The sequence below is a fragment of the Leopardus geoffroyi genome, chromosome B3 (assembly GCF_018350155.1).
Source record: "Leopardus geoffroyi isolate Oge1 chromosome B3, O.geoffroyi_Oge1_pat1.0, whole genome shotgun sequence".
Classification (NCBI taxonomy): Eukaryota; Metazoa; Chordata; class Mammalia; order Carnivora; family Felidae; genus Leopardus; species Leopardus geoffroyi.
Window position 1 is genome coordinate 115,799,930 of NC_059337.1, and position 22,263 is coordinate 115,822,192.

The 22,263-nt window shown below is 49.8% G+C and overlaps 1 protein-coding gene and 1 long non-coding RNA gene across 5 annotated transcripts in view; one reads left to right on the top strand and one right to left on the bottom strand.

Moving 5' to 3' along the window:
- SMOC1 (SPARC related modular calcium binding 1) overlaps positions 1-22,263 on the top strand; it is a 157,109-nt gene that overhangs the window by 118,668 nt on the left and 16,178 nt on the right. For 2 of the 4 annotated variants that reach the window (XM_045448136.1, XM_045448137.1), the window contains exons 6-10: positions 2,442-2,531; positions 4,521-4,601; positions 20,263-20,455; positions 21,024-21,106; positions 21,302-21,407. In XM_045448136.1, coding sequence (XP_045304092.1) covers positions 2,442-2,531; positions 4,521-4,601; positions 20,263-20,455; positions 21,024-21,106; positions 21,302-21,407 — 553 coding nt within the window. The remainder of the gene's footprint in view (positions 1-2,441; positions 2,532-4,520; positions 4,602-20,262; positions 20,456-21,023; positions 21,107-21,301; positions 21,408-22,263) is intronic. The other 2 variants (XM_045448139.1, XM_045448138.1) reach the window with 1 other exon arrangement.
- On the bottom strand, positions 3,003-8,897 carry LOC123581985. The gene is made up of 2 exons (XR_006704125.1): positions 8,690-8,897; positions 3,003-3,575 (listed from the first exon to the last, which is right to left on the bottom strand). It is a non-coding gene; the product is annotated as an uncharacterized LOC123581985 (long non-coding RNA).

Below are 22,263 nucleotides of genomic sequence, written 5' to 3' on the forward strand. Positions count from 1 at the left end.
GATGATGGGCGAAATAAGCAGAATGTTTTCTCTTATCCTGCTCCAGAGAGAGTTACAGCTCTTGGAATACGGGAGGATTTTAGTTGAATATGAAAATGCTGCATGAACCGCTTTTCACTTGGGTTCTCACCGTTGTCCTCCTGGGAATGTTTGATTTCTCACTTTCCCTTTGTTGCCCTTAAGACTTCTAAAGCGAAGCCACCCGGTGTGGAGAGGCTGAGCACACCACACTAGGCTATTTAGACTGTGAACTCTGCATCCGGCAGGAGCAACCAAATGTGCATTGCAGCTGCCAAAAGACTTCATTCAGTGGCTCATTGAATTCAATGGAAAGAGGTGTTAATAGAGTCAGGGGAAGTGATGCTATTAAACAAAATGACATTGTGTGGTGCTGCTCTGTGTTTATTCTCCCTCAATGACTTCCAGATCAAACTTCCACAGTTTTGCATCAAAAGATGCCTGTTCAGGACTCCAGTGTGAGGCAAATAAGATGTCCAGCTAGTTAACTCCTCTCCCTCTGCTATATCTCATTCCCTGGAATGATTGTCACATAGTTGGGGATCGCCTTGGCCCCTGTCGGGGTGGGGTCTTGGTGTCAGCACAGGGGAATAATAGCAGGGTCAGGTGTCACACAACTGTCGGATTGCTGGCCTCAGCCTCCAGCCACGATTAGGGTCTCTATAGCTCTCCAGTCTTAAGATCCCAAGGGTGGGGTGTTGGTGCAAGAAAGGGAACAGAACTCTGTGTTCTTCCTCCCTCCTTGATAAGATGCAGGGAAGTCGGCCAAAGGTCTCGGGAGCTCCAAATGGTGGAGGGTTGTTATTATGGGTGATCTGACTGGCGTCGCAGAGACTATCTGAGAACTTGCTTTCTCCATAGTTAATGAAATAGGTGAAGGGGATTAAGAGGTACCATCTTCTGGTTATGAAACAAATAAGATACGGGGATGTAACGTGCATAGGGAATATAGTCAATAATAGTGTAACAACTTGGTGTGGTGACAGATAGTCACTAGCCTTACTGTAGGCTGTATGCTTGAAACGAATACAATACTGCATGTGAATTATTCTTCTGCTAAAATAAACAAAACCGAAAGCTTAAAAATAAGAGCCATTGGCAAAACAAGCAAGCAAATAGAAATAAATGACTGATTGAATAAAATGACAACAAAATAGTCGATGCTTGGAGAATAGAGTGTTCGGTTGTACAAGATTTCTAGGGGATGGTGTAATCATCACACTGCCTGAGACCCTGGGGTTCTTCTTCCCCCACCCCCGCCCAGGGAGAACACAGAGAAATCTCTCATCTATGCATTCTCAATGGGGGCAGAGATACCAAGCAGGTGAAAATGGATTGGGGGCGGCAGGAGGAAAAAGAACTCTTTGCTCTTTTTACATAGAAAGCACAGCTATACATACACCACATCAACAGAAACACAGTGTACCTGTGTTATTGATAGTTCATTAGGTAGATGATTTAAAAAAAAAAAAAAAAAGAGAGAAGGTCTAGGTGGGTGATAATGAAAAGAAGTTGAGAGACACTGCCCGACACTAAAATTGAGGATCTAGATGAAAAAAACTCAAGAGTCCTGAAAGGTGGGTAAAGTCTACACTCGCTCCTGACCCACAGAGGGTCTTGCCCCGCAGGGAGCTGCCAATGTTGCTGGAATGATGTAGATTAGCATTTTGTTACTGGGCACCTCCTGCTCCCATCATCTCTGGTACAAATTTCAGAACAAATCCAGGGTGCGGTTTCCCACATCCCCTTCCAATTTTGTTTGCCCCCACCTCACTGGGAATTGGAGGGCATGATGTTTCACAGTTAAAAAAACGTTCTAAGGGTTCCTGATTCTCTTCACTTTGGCATCCCGGAGACAGGATGGGCCCTCCTGCCCTTCTCTTCCCTTTTAGGTGAGGCCAGAGAAATAGCTAGGTGTTCAAGAGGGAATAGCACCATGGTCTGGTGTTTTCCTGAAGCTCTTCAACGAGGGCCACTAGGTACTATGCTGGTACCGTTCATAAGAGGGCAGGACAGAACTGGGGACACCAGAATTTTATGCCACCAAGTATGCTAACCTTATCCTAACCTGCCTGGGCAAAACCCAGGGCTGCTGGGGAAGATGCCTGCCCCCCACCTCAGTTTTCCTGCGGGGAGGACCAGGGCTGACAGAGTCATCATGCTGGTCCGTGCAGGTTAGTGAGGGAGGACCCTCCAAAGCCATGACAGTTGAGCTCCCTTTTGTCCCTCCCCTGGAATGGTGAACACACAGCTGGGTTTGTCTTACTCTTGGCGTGTCTCTGTGGTTCTTTTTTCCTTCCTGTTCTTGCTTTCTATCTTTCCTTTCCCTTTGGTCTCTTCACTGGGACTTGGCCGGGCCATGTGCAAACCCCAACCATTCAACAGTGCTGGAGAGTAGATAGTATTTACCTCAATAATGGTAGTCTCTTTTCGATTCTTTTTAACCCTCAATTCAGATGACGGGTCTAAGCCGACACCCACGATGGAGACTCAGCCAGTATTCGATGGAGATGGTAAGCTCTTTTATTACTTACGACTCTAATTCTCCCACCCGTGTTTAGATTTGAGGAACATCCTTTCTTTGGATGTTTGTGTAAGCTTTATTATTAGTTTTTTCTTTTTTAATTTCAATTTTTCCCAGTTTAGTCTGGGTTGTTTTAACCTTTTAAAAAATGCAAATCCTCCCAGGAACTGGTACACTCTCTACTTCTGGAAAGGTCCTCTGTTCTAGCCAGGCTTCCTGCCTGGCTGCTGATGTCCAACAATAACACAGCCTGGATGGACCCTTTGAGCTGCCAAGACCAAGGAGCCATGGCTGAGAAAGACAGGCCAGCACTGTCCCTTCAGTAGATGAACCGACACTTACAAGTTCCTTCTCTGTGCCCAGCGTTGTGCTAGGCCTGTGGGGGACAATGGAGGATTAGATGAGATGAAGCCTTTGCTCTCAAGACAATGGCAACTATCAGAGAACTTTATGTGTTAAATTACATGGTCTCAGTTTTTATTATAATGGACATTTAAGGGAGAAAGAGATCACCATGGTCTGGGAAAAGACTGTGTCAAGAGATGGAACGTGGACTGGATCTTGAAAGGAGATGGGAAGAATCAGGGCATTGTAGTTGGGGTAGTGGGGAGGGGAGCATATGGTGGGGATGGGGTATTGTAGGAAAGTAGGGCGAAAGGGATTGGTTAGTGGACCTGGTTTAGCTAAGTTGGACCGTGAGAGCTGAGTCAAGACATTTGTAAGAGGAGAATTCTAGGGCAAGAGAAATAGTGTGGCTGGTAGCAAGATAGAGGCTAGATGTCCCTGGAGGTATGAGGAACGACAGGTGAGGCATGGAGTGCAGAAGGCTGGCCTCTCTTTGAGCTTGGGTTGCTCCTGGCCTGCATTCTTCAGGATGCTTTGCTGTGTACTCCCAAGTTCCCATGAAGAAGAGCAGGAAGCTTGGCAGAGTGCAATTTCTAGAAAGTCTGACAATGAGATTTGACTCTGAGTGCAACATGCAGCGACCTCTGAGCAGCTTTCGGCTGAGTGTATCCAGGCCTAAATCACGAGACTGGACAGGGAGACCGGAGTAAAAAGAAATTATGCCATTGGTTGGTACTGTGGCTAGGGATGTCTCTAGCACAGGCTCAGCTCTAGATAGGATTGAATGTGAGCTGTCCTTTACAACTGGTCATTTAGTGGAAGATATGTGTGTTCGTGCCTAGAAATTCAGATGTTTCTGTGATCCACAAATCTCCTGGATTATTGGCAGGTCTGGGATCCCGGGGGATCAGGTGGGAGGTGGAGACCGTGTCACCTTGGGAGATCGCCCCAACAATCCCACTGAAGACTTCATGACTCTAAAGTTAATCAGGGTTCTCCTGATTCCCATACCACTTGTCCACTGAGCGACCCAAGCCCTGAAGGCCCTAGAGGTTCCCCCAAGCTCTCTGGATGGAGGGATTCAGCCTCTGTTCAGTGAGAATCCATTAGGAAAGGTATTGATGCACACGTCAGACTCATCACTTTCCTTCCCATGTGGAACAGAGTCTCAGCAAGCTGAAATCTGTTGTGGCTCAGCCGTTTCCTCCAAAATGGTCTCTGTGGTTTGTTTGGCATTCGTTTGTTGATTTATCCCCTTTAAATCTTCTTCCAGGGAAGCAGCTGAGAGAGACTTGGCTGGGCCCATGCTCCTCACCTCCTGGGATAATATTTTTATTCCTGGATGGAGCGGCTCAGCGCCTCTGGACTTAGACCACTCTGCCTCTGAGTATGGGAGGCCCTCGTTGGCTCCTATGAGCTGGCGGGTAGAAGAGCTTCCTTACTGAGAAGGGAGAGGGCATTGGGACAAAGTGGATGTGGAATGAGGGAGAAAACTCCAAGCCTTGATGCCCCAGGCTTCAGAAAAAGCTCCTGAAGTCTGGGGGCTGCACTACAAGTTATCTACTCCCTTTGCCCAGACTTTATTTTCTCCCTTCTTCTTCCTCTTTTTTTTTTTTTTTTTTTTTTTTTTCAGAAATTACGGCCCCCACTCTATGGATTAAGCACTTGGTAATCAAGGACTCCAAACTGAACAACACCAATGTAAGAAATTCAGGTAAATGATCTGCCTGGGATTGTATACATGCCGATTCGCCTGTGGTTGCCCTGTGGTTACTCCACAACTACCTGTTGTGTGGGCTTGGGCAAGTCCTTTAACCTGTCTTATCTTCAATTTCTACAGCTATAAAATGAGATTAGACGAGTTAATCCCCTCCAACTTTAATTTTCTTCAGTTAGTATGTCAGGGATCATCTTTCATGAGTATTTGATCCTTTTAGCAAAAAAATCTTTTGACTACATGTTTTAATACTTTCAAGTGGCTCTTTATATGCCAGGCAGAGAATTTTTAAAAATGGCCTGGCATGGAAAAGTTGGACTTCAAGCCATAAGAGACTTGCTTCTGTGCGTTTTTTAAGGCTCAAAATGGCTGCTTACAGTCATGTATTTTCTGATATGATCTTTTGAGGGTCTTATGAGTGGTCAAGGTTTGGTGCTGGCTGAACCCCTTGTGGAAAGGTGATAATTTTTGAAGGGTGATTAGATTTGTAGGACTCACTTGTAGAGTTCATTGATCATCAATGAAGACAAAAGCAATAAAGTTCATCTACCATCAGTAAAGACCAGAAGTCCACCAACAGGAAAATGTATTAACAAACCCAATCTGTATCTCTATCATGGGGAAATCATCCTTCTTTTAGCCTAAGACCTCATTGTGAGAAATGCCCCTCTGCATAATTTATGCCTGGTTGGTGAATTTCATTTCAGCCATATCATTTTTTCCTTATGGATATCAAGGTCTATAAACAAAAGACACATCCCTTTGAACTGATGGGCAGAGTTTTACAAGACCATTAATTAATGAGTGGGCTCTCATTGGCCCCCTTTAGGTTTATCTGTATGCCAGCTTTGTCCTAAAGGTGGTAGTGGGGAAACTTGAGTGCATGAAGTGAGTTAGCCCATGAGGTAGATCCGTACAGCATTGGTTGATTTTCTCTGTGACTTGGGCTGCATGTGTTTGGTTCCCCTTTTTTTTTTTTTTTTAATTTTTTTTAATGTTTTATTTATTTTTGAGGGAGACAGAGACAGAATGCTAATGGGTTAGGGGCAGAGAGAGACGGAGATACAGAATCCGAAGCAGGCTCCAGGCCCTGAGCTGTAAGCACAGGTCATGACCTGAGCCGAAGTCGGACACTCAACCTACTGAGCCACCCAGGTGCCCCTCTGGTTCCCTTTTTTTATCAAAGATGGAGGTATGGGATGGTGGGGTGGGAAGAAGACCTTGTGAATCCTGTGGGCCAGAGTCTTTGACACAATCGTGCCATGGTTAAAGCATAGACGTTGGAATCGGCAAAACCTGCATTCGCTTCCTGGCTCCGACACTTAGTGAGTGACCCAGTCAAGGCACATAATCCCCCCCTGAGCCTCAGTTCTCATCTGGGATTATGATCTTTCCCTCAGGGGACTGTGGTTAAAGGTTAGCTGAGTTACTGTCTGTGTGGAACTTAACCAGTGCCTGGCTAAGTGATAGTAAGTGCAGGATAAACGGTAAGTACCTATCTTTGTTATTCTCATCATCATGGTAGGTAGGGAACAATGGAAATATTAATGATACTGCTTACCGCGAGAATCTCTCAATCAGGAAAGAATTTGTGACTGTCATCGTGAGCAAAAGCTTCTTTGCAGAACCTTTTCCCGCCTCCCCTCTTGCTGTCAGGCAAATATAAGTCAAAGAGAGGTGGTTTTGGTGCCTGTGGTACCTCACTGGAAGTGACAGAAAGCAGTTTGCTGGCCTTTGGCACATGGGAATGAAATAGAAGCATTTGGATGGGAATGTGTGCCTGGGGGTGTCTTTTTTGTGGTTTTTGGCCCCTCTCATAGACCAGGCAAAAGGAAGGGCCATGCCTTCCTGAGATGTTTCCCAGCATGCCCAGGGAAGCCTGACTCAGCCCAGGCCAGGTCTGTAGGTTTGTCCCATACCAAAGCCCATGCTGTTGCCATTACAAGGTTTACCACCTTCTACGTACAAATGAGCCCCTACCCTGGCCCACAAAAGTCAGACCTCTCATTTGTGAGAGCGTGCACTAGAACAGAATGTTAACGCTTGGCAAAGGTTCATGTTGGGGGGGGGGGGGGGAGGCTGGTAGGCAGGGCTACGTAAGCTGCCCAGAGCTCCTGGGCTGAGTCAGGCTTCCCTGGGCACGCTGGGAAACATCTCAGGAGGCATGGCCCTTCCTTCTGCCTGGTCTACGCGAGGGGCCAAAAACCACAAAAAAGACACCCCCAGGCACACATTCCCATCCAAATGCTTCTATTTCATTCCTATATGCCAAAGGCCAGCAAACTGCTTCCTGTAAAGGGTCAGCCAGATAGTAAACATTTTAGGTTTTGCAGGCCAGACAGTCTGTCACCTATTCAACTCTACTGTCACAGCACAAAAACGGCCATAGACAATATGTAAATAAATGGGATAGCATAGACCTGGCTTCCAGTGCTAGCTTCCCATGAGAGCTAAGTGACCTCGAGAAAGTTCGTACGTGAAACAAAGTTATTAGCGCCTTGCAGGGTTTTTCTGAGGATTCAACAATATATGAAATGCCTAACACATAGTAGGTGTGTCATAAACGATTTAAAAAAGAATGGCTTCTCTGCTAGCCACCGGTCATGCTATTCCATTTGGTTTGTTGATAAGTCAGATCTACCTTAATGATAACTCATCTCTGGGGTGCTGGCTCTGCTATGGACTGGAGCCTCTGGGTCAAGCCCCCGAGGCAGGTTTCCCGTCAGAGTTTGCCAGAAGATTCTGGGTTAGGTGAGCTTCAGCCCCCGCCTCTGGGGAGGGTGAAGTGGGCCTCAGAAGCCAGTCTAGGTGAGAGCTCTTCCCACTCGCTCTCGGAGGCAAGAAGGCCATCCCAGTTCCCTCTACACCCCAAACATCCGTCTTTCACACTCAGACCCTGTGACGCCAGGTTTGTTTTCTGGCCTGGGGACTGTTGATGTTGGAGAGGTTCCACGGGGCAGCTGAAGCTTTGCAATAACATGACGCATACGCCTGCAGACTTATCCTGTCTCCTTCTCTCCTCCTGGAGGTGTCGATCCTTGTTTTTAAGGCTTTGTCTTGTGTTCACCATGGTCAGTGTTGCCTGTTGAGTACTTGGCAGCCTCGGCGTTGACGGGTTTGCCTCTTCAGACTTCTCTCTCGGATCCTTGTCTCCACTGCACCAGGAGCTCTCCCACTTTCAGGAGGACGACGTCCCTGGCCAGCCAACGCCCTAGAACCTGAGAGCAGGTGTCTTCCCACATATGAGTGTTGGCCAGAGACTCTGTTCTGCTTTTGTAAGAAAATACGAACTCTTGCGGAGTTTTTGGTATCAGAGGCCAGCTACTAAGGCATTTCTTGATATAACTAGAACGTAAAAGTCTTTTTAGTCATCTGCATTTTTATAGGAAAGAGCGGAGAGATTAACGAAATGACGAAAACTAGGCTGTCTCATTCTCCGTCCCATACGCCATATCCCACGGCTTCTAATTTTACTGGGTGCAGACACTGTCGTACAGCTGTGATTTACAAAAGTCTCTCTCCCTCTTGATTTCCACCCCCACCCCCCAGTATGACAAAATTCTGTGCTTTCTGGCCTGGGAAAATACTCTCAGGACGTATGGTCGTGTGAGCCTTAACTCTTCTCTTGGAGCAGCATAGCAATGCCCTCAAGGCACACAGGCCCTTTCCCTCTGCCTCTACTTGGCTAGCTCTCGGGGCCACTGGTGGAGTCATTTGACTTCCCTTCTTCCTTATCCGTCTGTTTCGTTCCTTTATCGCCACCTTTCCTAGTTAACTCCTTTCACGATCTCATCTGGGATTTCAGGAAGGCCCTAGAACCTGGCACTGTGGGTGAAATCCACAAGGACTCGCTTTTCCTCCCTTGCCTCTTTGTCCCGCACCGCTTCCTTCCGGGTGTCCCCGAAGGCAGCGGCTTGTGGAAACTCTGTCTCCCGGAGACAGAGCTGTCAGCGGGGACACAGGGTGGAAATGCGTTTCTTGTAAGTTTTGTCATGAAAACGACCCCGTCTCCTCCTACGTGGGAGCGTTTGCCTAACTCACCATCCATGTCGCAGGTAAGGGGTTTGCAGCCCCCTGACCCTTACCTGCCGGTGTCAGTGTCAGAGCGTTGCTCCTCTGGGCCTGCTGTGGTTCCCTTGGCTGCATTTGGGATTGCTCCTTCCTCACCAGGAAGCTCCTGCCGGGACAGCTGCTGTGACTGGGATGTGGGGTCACTGAGGCAATTGCACCTCCCGGCCGGATCCCCCACCCCCCCAAACCAGCACTCTTGGCCTGCCCAGAAACCGCGGGGTGATGTAATGACCTGAGGCCTGGAAAAATAAACAGCTCTCAGGGAAACCAGCGGTAGCCGTTGTGAGCAAATACCCCACAGCCACCTGGAACCTTGCACATGACGTGATTGGAAGGAAGAATGAGTAATCCGCTAACGTTAGCAGCCGAGGACGGGTCTGGGCTTGTGAGCATTTAAAGTATCTATATAAAAACAAACCCTTGATGTTTATTTCTATAACTGGCCTCCTGGATGTCTGCCCATCTATCTTCTGCAGGTGTCTTGGCCACTCACAGCCAGTAGAAGGGAGCTGGGGACAGGGAAGGGTGGTCATCCCTATGGCTCTCTCCATAGCAACAAAGGCCTTTCTCAAGCTTTCCCTTTGCAGAGAGGAGCCATAAACACGTTTGCAGGCCCCAGAGAGCCCAGCCCCACAGTATATTATTGCCCTGTTTTCAAATTAGCTTTCCCTGTCTTGTTCCCTCACCCCCCGCATCTGCTTCAGACAGAGGGGTGCTGGGCGGAAGTATCACCAGCATCTATCTGGGACTTGCTCGAACAGCAAAGGTTTTTTCTGTAGGTGAGTCTGTATGCTTTTTGGTGTTGATAGCAAAACCATGCGCCCCAGCATTTTCCTTCTGGCCTCTGCTGCTGAAAACCTGAACCCAGAGGTCCTGCTGAGGTATTGTAATTGGCTCCTTCCAGTTTACTAGAAGTCAAATACCATCTCTTCCCTGTGTGAGGATCCTCATTCTGTGTTTATTTGTAAAATGGCTTTGGAAGAAGTCAGGGTACATATCTTATAAGCACACTCATGCATTAGTGTTTTGGGAGATGAAGGGTGAAGTTATGATACTTTATTTGACAAAAGCTATCTCTCCCATCACCACTCCCCACCGCCCCCCCCCCCCCCGGCATGGGCTCCCTCCTTCCTGTCTCGCCTGAAGTTTGATTTGCTAGCTCTTGCCCTTAAAGGACAGAGCTTGTCAGATCAAGGTCAATGAAGTTACTGAGCAAAACTAGAAAGAAGACAGCTTGCCCCTTCTCAGTACATGTCATTGCAAAACCACTGGGAAGCATTTCACATTCTTTTTGGTGGAAGGGTCATATGAGCTCCCGGAATGGCATGAGGCGGTAGAGATAGAGCCTTTTCTAAAATTTGAAGGGATATGAGTCAGTGATGCTTTGGGGGAAAAGTTAAAAAAAAAAAAAAAGTGCCTATATGCTATATTGGGACAATCCATCCTCGAAGAAATATCTTCCGTAGAATTTATATCTTGTTTTCCTCCACTCCTCAGTTTCTTCTGTGTGGGAAGGCAGAGGTCACTGCTTCCGACAATGGTGAGCCATGCCTGGCCATTTTGGGTTCCACAGAGAGAAATTATTTAGACAGGCTGGCTGGTTTGTAATTTTCCCTTACACGTCCTCACCCACGACATTTCATCCCAGCAACACGCCCTATTTACAGAGCCTACTGCAAACACCCGCGTGAGTAGGTGCCCTCAGCCAGTGTCAGGCATGTGGGACGGGCACGGTTACTTTTGTTCTGGAGACGGGGCCTCTGAGCCACGGCAGGTCAGGCCACGCAGCGTGACCCTGAGGGGACTGAGTGGTGCAAAGGAGAACCTGAAAGCCCCAACAGTGCCCCTCACTTAACCCCTTCCTGGTGCTTGGGTTCACTGGGTGCCTCTCACTTAACCCCTTCCTGGTGCTTGGGTTCACTGGGACATGGGAGACTGAATGTCGATCAGGCAGCTGAGCTGTGGGGACCTGCACCCGATGTTGCCTAATTATAAAATTGTGGGCCAAGAGAGCGTATCTTTTTATTACTTTTTAATGTTTATTTATTTTTGAGAGAGAGAGAGAGAGAGAGAAAGAGACAGGACGTGAATGGGGAAGGGACAGAGAGAGAATCCGAAGCAGGCTCCAGGCTCTGAGCTGTCAGCACAGAGCCCAGTGCGGGGCTCGAACTCATGAACCGTGAGATCATGACCCGAGACAAAGTCAGCCACATCACTGACTGAGCCACCCAGGCGCCCCACCCCCCGCTTCATTTTAAATGACAGAAAGGAGCTCAGGCTGGTTGAGGGCCTTGTTCAGGGTCACAGGCCCATCAACAACTGCTGTGTGCCAAGGCCTCTGCCTGGTGCTAAGGGGAAGAAATACAAGGGGTGTCTAAGGAAGGAGCCGACTGTCGAGCGATGGGGTCCCAGAGGGAGGGGGGCAGTGGTGCCCTCCACTCCAGTGGAGGGAAATGTTCCGTCACTGATACTGTTTTGAGTTGCTGGGATGGCGATCATAAAAAGCAGACTGATTCTTAGTTCTATTATTATATTTTTTAGTTTGCCTACAGCCAGCGTGCCCCTTTATTGCCTGCATTGGGGAAGACTGTGCCCACTACCCACCCTTGATCCATCCCTGAAGGCTAACTGCAGAGACTAGTTATTCACGAGGATGGGTCAGGAAGCCCAGGTTCCCTCCACATTGGCTGAGGGCACTGCTCCCTTACACCAGCTAAGACCTTAGGCCATGTAGCAACTGACTCTGGGACCAGGTGAGATGCTTGACATACACTATTTCATCACAGCCTCACAGTGACCCTGTGAGATTGCTATCGTTACCCTATTTTCCCAGGTAAGGAAGCTGGGACTTAGAGAGCTGAAGGAAATTGCCCAAGGTCACAGAGATAACACTTGGTAGAGGCTGGTCCATCTGACCCCAGAGCCCATGCCCTTGGCCACCATGCGGCACTGCATCTGTAACAGCCGTTGTTGACTCCCATGAAATGTCGACGGAGCCTTCTACGTGCCAGGCCCTGGTGACGTGTGCAGGATGGGAGTTCTAGGCCCTTGCTCTCGCTTTCAGCCTTGCCAGGAAGCCCGGGTGTCCCCACACTGGCTCCTCTGACTGCCCTGTGTTCCCTCTGGCATTTGGGAACGGCTGTCCCGCTGAGGATTAATGCCACCGTCACTTCTAATGGGCCAGAGCTGAAGAGCATCTCTTGGCCAGTGAGTCCCTCAGAAGGGGTGCCCTCCTCCAGAGAAGGGGTCCAAAGTCCCTCTGCAGGTTAAGATTGGGTGATGATATCATCTTTACTTCCTTTGGCCGCCCACTCCATGGGGAAAATGGCCTTTAGATTAAAGAGATGGGGGCACCCATTCCAGTGGAAGAGGTGACTATTTTAAATTTGTGCCTATTTGGTTTCTGTTCTCCCCACTCCCACCTCTACTTGATACACACCTGAACACGGTTTTAGGGGTTTGACTCAATTCTGTTTGTCAGTGAGTCTGCTGCTTCTCGCCTGGGCCTCTCCTCTGGGCTTGTCCTTTTCTAGGCCTCTCGTCTGTCCTCTGTTCTGACGGGAGCCCTGGGCGATAGTTCTGCGCGTCCCCCTCCCCTCCAGAGGGTGCTTAGGTCCCTGGATGACTCAGACTCGGGAACTGGCGATGGCCACATGGCAGGTCAGTGTGGGGTGTGATGCAAGGGTCCACGGTGGAAGGGTGGAGCCAGCCCAGCACACGATGCTTGGAAGAATGGTCCCCCGGGGGGCTGCTGGGCCCTTCCTGTGAAAAAGTGCGAAGTCTACAAGTAAGAAAAATAACTTCTTCACATAGTTGGCTTGAAACCATAGGTGCTAAAACGCTGTGTGGCCAAGTCAACAAAAAAGGGCCTGTTCCATGACGTTCCATAAATCTCTCCTGAAGAGTATGGGCTCCAGCGGCATCTCCTCCCCCAGAGACCACATCTCTGGCCCTTCAACGCCAGGAAGGTCAGTGCCTTCGGACCTGGGCCCACCTGCCCCTCCTCTCGTGTCTGCGGTCCCCTCCTCGGCAGCGCACGCGACTCCCACCCTCACACGCTGACTCAGAGAAGCCCGAGGCAGGAGCCACGCGATTTCTTCCGCCTCTGGAATTTCATGTTGTGATTGAGGAAAGGTTGTTTTTCACAGCACGGTTTGTTATTTTGGGTTATCGTTCAGCATTTCATTCATTTTTGATAAGAGGCTAGGTGGGCGTGCGGTGTTTGAAGGGGTTTCAGGATAATTGCAGGCGACACCACGCTAGTGTTTTCCTTAATGTTCTTGGCCTGGTGGGACGGTTCCTTTCGCAGCGAAGCATAAATAAGTTCCTCTCACTTTCCAGGCGGGTAACCTCTTGCTGATTTGTTCCCCCCCAAGAAAATCCAATGCTTGATAGTCTGAGGGTTGAGTGTAGCATTTTCCAGGATGAGTCAAGGGGACAGGCATTCTCTTCTCAGCCTCTGTGGTCTCATCCCCACCGTTTGGCATTTACTCAACAATGGGTGGCCCCGTCTCTGAAATGTCAGGCTGGAGCAGAATTCCGCGGCTGGAGAGTGCATTGCAGGGATTCCAGCAGTACGGGGGCTCCTGGACGAAATCCTTTTTATGTGTCCTTTAAATGGAGACTCCATGGCTCTGCTACGAAGGAGGAGCTGGGGGCCGGGGGTGGGGATGAGGAAGGGGGGAGAAAGGCTGCCATTAGGCCTCGCTCTCGGGAACGTACAGAGCTGGCAAGTCACAGCCCCAAGGGTAAGGGCTACGGGAGGCATCCTCAGTCCTAGACTCAGCACAGGGAGACTGCGCTCAAGCTTGGGGCCCTCAGGGAAAGTTCCAGGAATGGAGGAATGCCTGGGGTAAGGATAGGTTAAGATCTCAGGACTGGTTCTTCCTTCTTGCTATGTCTTCCAGAACTTTTCTGACCTCTCCATAGCGTGATATGGTGCCAGCACACAGCCAGTACGACGTTGGGAGAAATTGTGTCCACGAGGGCCCCTGACCTCCTCTGCATCCTCTCTGTGAGCCCTCATCTCGTGGGTCACTCAGGATCCCACGTTAGGTCCGAGACTCCAGGAGCCCCCTCCTCTCCCAGGACGCTGCCCTCCACTCCATCAGCTTCCCACTTCCTTTTCTCTTAGATCAGCAGCCCTCCGTCAGGATGGCCTGAGCAGCTGCCCTTAATTAGCAACTGCACCTCCCCTGGGAGGAGAGCTTCTGGTTCTTTCTCCACGAATACTGCATCGTTCATCAAGGCACCTTCCCGGTGCACATTTCTATGGCCCATGGCCCTTCTCGGTGTGGTTTTCTGTAAGATTGGGGTTTTTTTCTTACTCTCATTTTTCATACGGACCTCATGATGGTTCATTTTGTAGGTGAACGTGACTAGGCCGCAGTGCCCAGTTTCTACGCTAGTAGACTAGTTCCTACACTCATGTGGATGTTGCTGCAAAGTTATTTTTTAGATGAGGTGAACATTTGCAATCAGTTTAAGTAAAGCAGATGACCCTCCATAACATGGGTGGGCCTCATCCAATCAGTTGAAGGTCTTAAAAGCAAAAACCGAGATTTCCTGAACAAAGGATTTTGCCTCCAGACTGTAGCATAGAAATCCTGCCTGAGTTTCCAGCCTCCTGGCCTGACCTATTGATTTTGGACTCAAGATTGTACCATTACTCCTACTTGAATTTCTAGCCTGCCCTGCGGATTTCACACTTGCCAGGTCCCCATGATCGTGTGAGCCAATGCTTTAAAGTAAATATCTCTCTGCCTCTTCTGCTTTCTCTCTCTATATCTACATCCATCTATATCTATATATGGATGAATATACACACATATATAGATAGGTGGCTCTAAATGTAGACAGATCTAGATATCCGGATACAGATATAGATGTAGATGTAGGTCTGTCCTTGGTTCCGTGACTCTGTAGAACCCTGAATGCTACTGAGCTGCCCTGATCACTGCCTTCTTCCTATTGCCTCCGTCACCCCTGCTCTTTCTCCAAAGAGTCCACGATGTGACTGGCTCACGGATCCCTCCTGACTCAGGTTACCCAGTGTCTTAGCTTTGCTGTCTGTCTCTTTCTTTAGCAGCTCCTCTTCTGGAAGGCAGCAACCGGAGAGAAAGCCCAGCCCAAGGACCTGAAACTTGAATCTTCTAATGTTTATGTTTGTTGTCCATTTTTGTTTAAAAAGGAAAAAAGTAAAGAAGAAAAAAAGAAAAAAAAAAATGATAAGGGAGAAAAAGTTCCCAGGACAAAAGGATAAACTCTGGGCTAAAATCAGGACTGGGGATTAGCCGAGGATTTAGGTTGTCCGCGCTCTCCTTTGCTCCTCATTACCACGAGTAATTGAGAAGCACAGGGGCAGGGGCCAGCCGAAGCAGACAGAGCGGTTCTCCATGCTTATCCTGTCTTGGCTGGACACTAAGAACCCATGCCCTGGGCCTGCAGACAGAGTTTAGGTTTGTCTGGTTCAGCCTAGTCTTTCCCTCTCCTCTACCCCTCCCTGCCACTCCCTCCCTGCTTCAGGCCTGCTTTGCTGTGGTGCGAGTATACATGGTGACAGAGAGGGCTGTGTGTTTTCTGGTGACAAGGGCCTGACTGTGTCCTCATTTCTTCCACGGGATACCGTTCTGTTGTATTTCTTCTCTCAGGCAGAGGTTTGTGAGACTCAGAGCACCCATTGCCGGGTGGGGAGTGACCTGGCTCTCATCTCTCCTCTGTACCCTCCTGGGGTAGGATTGTAGGGGTGGGGCACGTGACTGTGTGACAATGTGTCATGTATCCGCGTGTCCCCTGGACAGCCCTGACTGCTCCTCTGTGCTGCTGATTACGCCTTGCAAGTGTTTGCCAATGGACCTGGTCCTTCTCATCACCATCAGGCCAGATCTTGTGATGTTGTCATCCTTCCCTGGACTTCGTTAAGCAGAGACGGAATGTTCTAGAGCAGGGGGCGTTTCCTTCTGGGGAGCTCCCTCTCTGAACCAAGGGTCAAGAAGAGATCCTTGAAGTAGACCCTTTGCCTTACATTACTGCAAGGTGACTTCTTGGTACCTGGGAAGACTGAGAGTGGTGAATTTTAAGGTTCATTTAGGAGGTAACCCAAAAGGGCAGAGGGTGCCAGTGGCCCTAAGGATGGGGCTGGTTTCTGGGTCCTCAGACACAGATTGAGTTTATGTCCCTTGGTACCTACTGATTCATATTTTCATGACTTCTGGAAAAGCACTGACTGGAGGAATAATCAATTGATCGATCTAATAGTGATCGATCGGCTGAAGGGTGTGGCGTACTTCTGCACTGGGTGTTCCAGCAATAGATGCTGGAATGTTTCTGTGCATTGGCTGGGTGGTTCCTTGACTGGCTCTGTCTGAACGCACTCCTGGACTCATCCAGCTGGAGGGTCCATGGGGCGGGAGCGGCCTCGATGATCAAGGTCACACATCTGGCAGTTGGTGCTGGCTGGGCACTGCATCAGTCCTGTTTTCTTTCATATACTTTTCATCCTCCAGTGGGCTGGACTGGCTTCCTTACATGGTAGCCTCAGGGCAGCTTCCAGGAAGGTGAAAGTTGAAACTGCAAGGCCCCTTAAGGCCTAGGCCTGGAAGTCACACACTGTCACCCCTGCCCTTTCCATTCGTCAAAGCAAATCAGAGTCAACGTGGAGGGGTCTGCAAAAGGGCGCAGATACAGAGAGGTGCGATTCACTGGAACCATTTTCTAACCATCTGCCGCACCAAGGAAAATAAAAATGTGGGTTAGAATAAAAATTAGATTAGCATGTGGCAGTGAGAGATGGTATTGAAGAGTGGACAGCATAGCCCGGGGGCAGGCTCCCTGGGCTGGATCCCCAGCTCTGCCATTTTCCAGTTGGATGACCTTGAGGAAACCATGCAGTCCGCCTGTGTTCCTGGGTCCTTTTTTGCTCGGTGAGGGTCATAGTGACCCCTGTCTTCAGGTTTGTGATGAGTTTGAAGTGAGTTAATACAAGTCAAGTGCCCAGTATCAAGCTTGGCACATGCTAAACACTCAGATAGAGTGCGAGCTCTTAGTATGCATTTTGCTGTTCTGTGATGGCAGGCGAGTGGCAAATTTGGCTTTAAGTTTTCAGTTCCAGAGCAAAGTGGGCAAAAATCCTCGGGTGCAAGATGTGCAGTGTATTTACGCCGAGAACAATCAGAGGTTCAGAAGAGGCTGTGCTGTGTCCATGTGCAAGGATGCGATTTTACACACTTGGTTTTAAATGCAGCAGATTTGGGGTAGTCTGCAAAGTGACTGACCCGGAAGAGGTTCACACTAAAAAGAAATGCATTTTTCTCCCAGGGTAACCGATTAGAGGCAGTAACCTCTGTATAAAATTTCACAAGACACAGGCTTGACTGTCAGAAGCCCTTGACTGGGGTCCCAGCTCTCTTCCCTCTGGCTGAGCGCACTTGGGAAAATTCATGAATCCCTCCAAAGCTCAGCATCTTTGTCTACAAAATGGGCATAAAATAATGGTGCCCACCTCACACAGAAGGAGATTAAGCAAGCTGTCTTGTCACCTGGCACATATACTCAATGAATATTTGCTTTGACTGTTAGTATAAAGATGGTTTTAAGGGAGATTTTCTCTCTGTTGGAAGACAAATTCCCTGGGTACTCTTCACAGAGGGTTAGTGATTTATTATAAACCTCTCCTGTCTTTTTCTTAGAGGAGCATCTGGAATTTTCAGGGCCTGTCATAAAGTAATAAGCAAACAAGCAATAAACCCTACATTTGGCCTTCTCTCTAATTCCACGCTAGTCCCCATTTTTCCAAATTAGCGAGCTTTATCACTTGTATGGTTTCTATTCTCCATACCACTCAGTGCAGCCTCTATGGGAACTGGCTGGAAACATTTCAGAACAGCCTTCAAGGGCTTCCAGAAGTCTGCCGACGGCCCCCAAACCACGGGGTCCCACCTTCTTAGATGGCTTCTCTCCACATTTCTGCAGTTCCAGGATTCCCGACGGTGTGAAGTCAGGTTATCATTCGCTCTGCCCCCCCACTCTCTTTGCACCTCTCCCTTTCCATCTGATTTATGGCTTTAGAATGTTGGCCCGGAGGACCTTAATTTAAAGCCTCTGTCAGAGGTTGTTACACGAACGTGGTGCCAGTAAAAAAAGCTGTTTTTCTTTGGTTTTTGCTTCTCTGTCGCCTTTCCCGTGCCATGAAATATGAGGTCGGGAAATAAGGTAACCAACTTGGGGTTGGGGGAGGTATTGAGAAACTCTTGTGTAATCCCTAAAAGGGGCCATGGCTCCATCCCAGCCAGGGGCCAAAGCCAAAAATCTGGGCCTTCGAGCCAGCTTTATGTCTATGATAAACCAATCAGTTTATGTCTCTTACTTAAGCTGCCTCTAGAGGCTGTCCTGGTGGTAGTTCTAATCAGGTTTAGAATCCCTAGTCTAAAGTCTGTCAACTGTTTTAAACTTCTGTTCCTCCAGCCGAGGAGATCCTGTTTAGTTTTGTGTGTGTGTGTGTGTGTGTGTGTGTGTGTGTTTACATTATGAAAACAGTAGTATTCTTTTTCATTCTCCAAAATCAGAGTTCTAGTTTAATAATGAACGTGCTCAGCATAGCTGCCTCCTGACCCTTAGATATTTTTATGCCCCTAAGGAAACGTCCCCCTCTCCCTCTCCCTGCAATGAGACTCAGTAGGCTATTGCTTTTCAGCGTTTCTCCTAGGAGCGAGACAAAGAATCTTTTCCCCGTTGTGTGACTTTTCTCTAAGACTGCTTTGGGCTGCTTCGCATCTCTGTGTCCACCTGCTTCGTTCACGCATCTGTACTGCTCATTTGTCGATCGTTCACAGAGCCATTAATTCAGAGGTTTGGCTCCTTTAGAGTTCAGTTGCTGTTTTTTTTGACCATTTGTGCTGTTCAGTGAGCAGCATGAATCTCCAGGTTGCTGGTACCAACTTCCTGGCTCTAAGAATGGTATTTTTTAAATTTTTTTAAATGTTTATTTATTTTGAGAGAGAGAGAGAGAGAGTGCGCATGCGCACGAGTGAGGGAGGGGCAGAGAGAGAGAATCCCAAGCAGGCTCCACGCCATCAGCGTGGAGCCCGGTGCAGGGCTTGAACCCAAGAACGGTGAGATCATGACAGGAGCAGATATCAAGAGTCAGTCGCCCAAGCGACTGAGCCACTCCATGGCCCCTCTAAGAATGGTATTTTTATAATACATTGTGAAACTTCATGGGTCGCTGAAGACCATTCTTGTCATCTTCAAGAGGAAAGTTATAGACTCGTGTTCGTTAAAGAGATAATAAAGTAAATAAATAGACAAGAGGAGGGGCGCCTGGGTGGCTCAGTCGGTTGAGCTTCTGACTTTGGCTCAGGTCATGATCTCACAGTTTGTGAGTTCGAGCCCCGCGTCGGGCTCTGTGCTGACAGCTCAGAGCCTGGAGCCTGCTTCAGATTCTGTGTCTCCCTCTCTCTGACCCTCCCCCGTTCGTGCTCTGTCTCTCTCTGTCTCAAAAATAAATAAACATTAAAAAAAAAAAAAAACAGACAAGAGGAAATAATAGTACTCGTTTATGACGTGATCACTTTTATTGTAAAAAAACAAAAAAACAAACAAAAAAAACCAACCCAAACAACGAAGTAGATGTGTGCATATGTATTTTCATGTTGTATGTGCAAAAGAAAAGGTCTAGGAAAGGTAGTGTCTACCTTTGGTGGGATCATGGGTTTTTCAAAATTTTCTTTATACCAAGAAAGGAAACCCAGTGCTATTTATTTTTAATAATAAAAGGCAAAAGAAAACACAGCAGCAACAACACAACAGGAAAGGGAAGTCAGGTTAGGTAGACTGTTGGGTGGAATTTTCAGGCCAGGGGCCTTGTGGGGCTGAGGCCCCCCCCAAGCCGGCCTTGCCTGGTGAGGGGCACCGCACACAGCCTGGGCCCGGTTCGGGGACTCCGGGTTTGACTGTAAGGCCGCCTTCGCGTGTTGCCCGAGGCTGCTGAGCGCAGACGCTTCCTGTGGGCGTTTCTCTCTCCCGCTGGATGGGGCAGTGTTGTGTCATCGGCTCAGGCCTGTCAAGCCTCCTGTTGGAACCTGAGAAGGAGTGGGGATGGGCCCTGTCTCTGCTCCTCTTGGGCACTGAGCATCGCTTCTCTGAGGCTGGCGGCCGGGGCGCTGTCCTGCTGTGTCTGGGCTCGGGAGAGCGTCCGCACACACAGGCGTTCCTGCGTCAGCTTGTCAGCTCCCAGGGGCCAGGAGACAGTGCATCAGCAGGAGCCACTCTGAAAACAGTCAGGGAAATTCCACCCCCGGGGGCAAACTGCCATTCGGATGAGGAACAGCCCTGCCGTCCAGGGCCGGCTGGTTGCGCGTGCGGTAGAACCTACTGGGTGTGAATGCTAATGAGCCCTGGCCGTGGAGAGGCTGCAGGCAGGTTCTGGGCCCCCAGCCCCCGCCACCGTGGGCCAGTGTGGGAGCCACAGCTCTCCGTGGTGATTCAGCAGCCATCAGTTCCTTGGGGGCCGGGCTGGATCCTTACCCCAAAAGCAGTGGTGAGAAGCCACGGGAGGGAGAGCCCCCAAAGGCTGCATCTTCTCTTGCAGAGAAGGTCCATTCGTGTGACCAGGAGAGGCAGAGTGCCCTGGAAGAGGCCAGGCAGAATCCCCGGGAGGGCATCGTCATCCCTGAGTGCGCCCCCGGGGGCCTCTACAAGCCAGTGCAGTGCCACCAGTCCACTGGCTACTGCTGGTGTGTGCTAGTCGACACAGGGCGCCCGCTGCCCGGGACCTCCACACGGTAAGCCCGCTCTGCCCCCCGCCCCCCGCCCCCGAGCCCATCCTGCCCCTAGGGGGACTCTGGGGTAGGAGACCCAGCTCCCTGTTAGGCTAGGCTCGTGTTTCCCTCCTTTACCGGCCCAGCCCGGCGGGAATCAAGGCACGAAGAGAACATTTCTGCTCCTGGGCAGATTCGGTCCTGGTAGAAAGACCTGGGTCCCGGATTCCGGGAACAATTCTGTCCCTTCTTCGCTGGGTGACCTCGGAAAAGGAGGTAACCTCTCCGAACTCCAGTTTACCGGCGAGAAGGTTATCGCCCCAAGTCCCTAGGTTCTGCGGATCCCAAAGATCCTGCGTGCAGACCTCAGGTGACTGAAGCGCCGCTCTGCTTGAGTGGTTGCCATGCCATGCCTGAACACGCCTCTGGAAACATTGGTACTGGGATTGCCGGGTGGCTGCTGGACAGCACAGGCGCCATTCTGCTGCTGGCCCCGGGAGTTCTAGGCTTAGTGGCAACAGGGTGGTTGCGGCAGGCAGTGGCACCAGTTCCCAGCCCCTCCTTACCCGCCCCCGTGTCTCTCTCCTCCCAGCTACGTGATGCCCAGCTGTGAGAGCGACGCCAGGGCCAAGAGTGCAGAGGTGGACGATCCCTTCAAGGACAGGGAGCTGCCAGGTGGGAGGAGAGGCTGCCCCTTGCTGGTCCCCTCACCTCTTTCTGTTCTTCCAACTCCCATGGTGCAGAAGCAGCTCCCTCCTCTGGCTCTGCTTCCCCTTCTGTAGGATGGAGTCGGGGGGGGGGGGGGGGGGTGCTGGGTGGGGCATCACAGGGGCCCTGGGATCTGCCCTCAAATCTCACTTTATCTTTCAGGGTGTCCAGAAGGGAAGAAAATGGAATTTATCACCAGCCTCCTGGATGCCCTCACCACCGACATGGTGCAGGCCATTAACTCAGCAGCGCCTACTGGAGGTGGGAGGTGAGAACGTGAGCGGGATGCAGGCCCAGCGGGGGATGTGGGTGCCTGACTTTCTAGATGCTTCAGGAGGCTGGGAGAGGGGCTACGGGTTGGGTAGGGCAAGGACTGGTCCTGCCTTCTGCCAAAAGTCTTCCCACCCTCTCCCCTCCCTGTCCTTTGGGAATTGCTTTTCTCTGCCTTTTAGTTACCTGATTACAGGCAAGTTTAGGGATGTCTAGAGACTTCCAGCACCTTAGCCTCAGGAGTGGATGCACTGGGGTGAGAGTCCTGAATAGCAGGAAGGGGGAGGGGCATGTAACCGGGCAGTGAGGGCAGGGAGGGAGTACACAGCACTTGGTGATTTTTCTTCTCTTCTGAGAAGGCAGGAATCATGTGCCTTTTTGGCTTCCTGAGAACCCCAAGGGCTCTGGGCAGTGGGATTGGACATCGCCATATCCAAATCCAACTTAATTCAGCAGCTGATACGCTGGCTGAGGCAGTCCTGACATGAGGCTCAAATGCACACACTCCCCAGTGACCAGCATCCCAGGCCTCACTAGTTGGGCCCATTAGGTCAGTGGTTGGAGCACGCACGCATGCACGCAAGTATCCATCCACCCATCCACACATTTAGCACCTGTTGAACAAGCACTGGTCTAAGGACTAGGAACCCAGGGATGTGAGGCATGTTCATGTCCGCAAAGTATGCAGCTTAGTGGGGATACTTGCAAATTGCGTGGTCAGTGCCAGAATAAGGTGGAAGAGCAGAAAAGGGTTTGCTAACTCAGTCTGGAGGAATCAGAAAGGCTTCCTGGAGGAGGTGATAGCTGAGCTGAGTTTTGAAAGACAAGTAGGACTTAGCCAGTGAAAGAAGGAA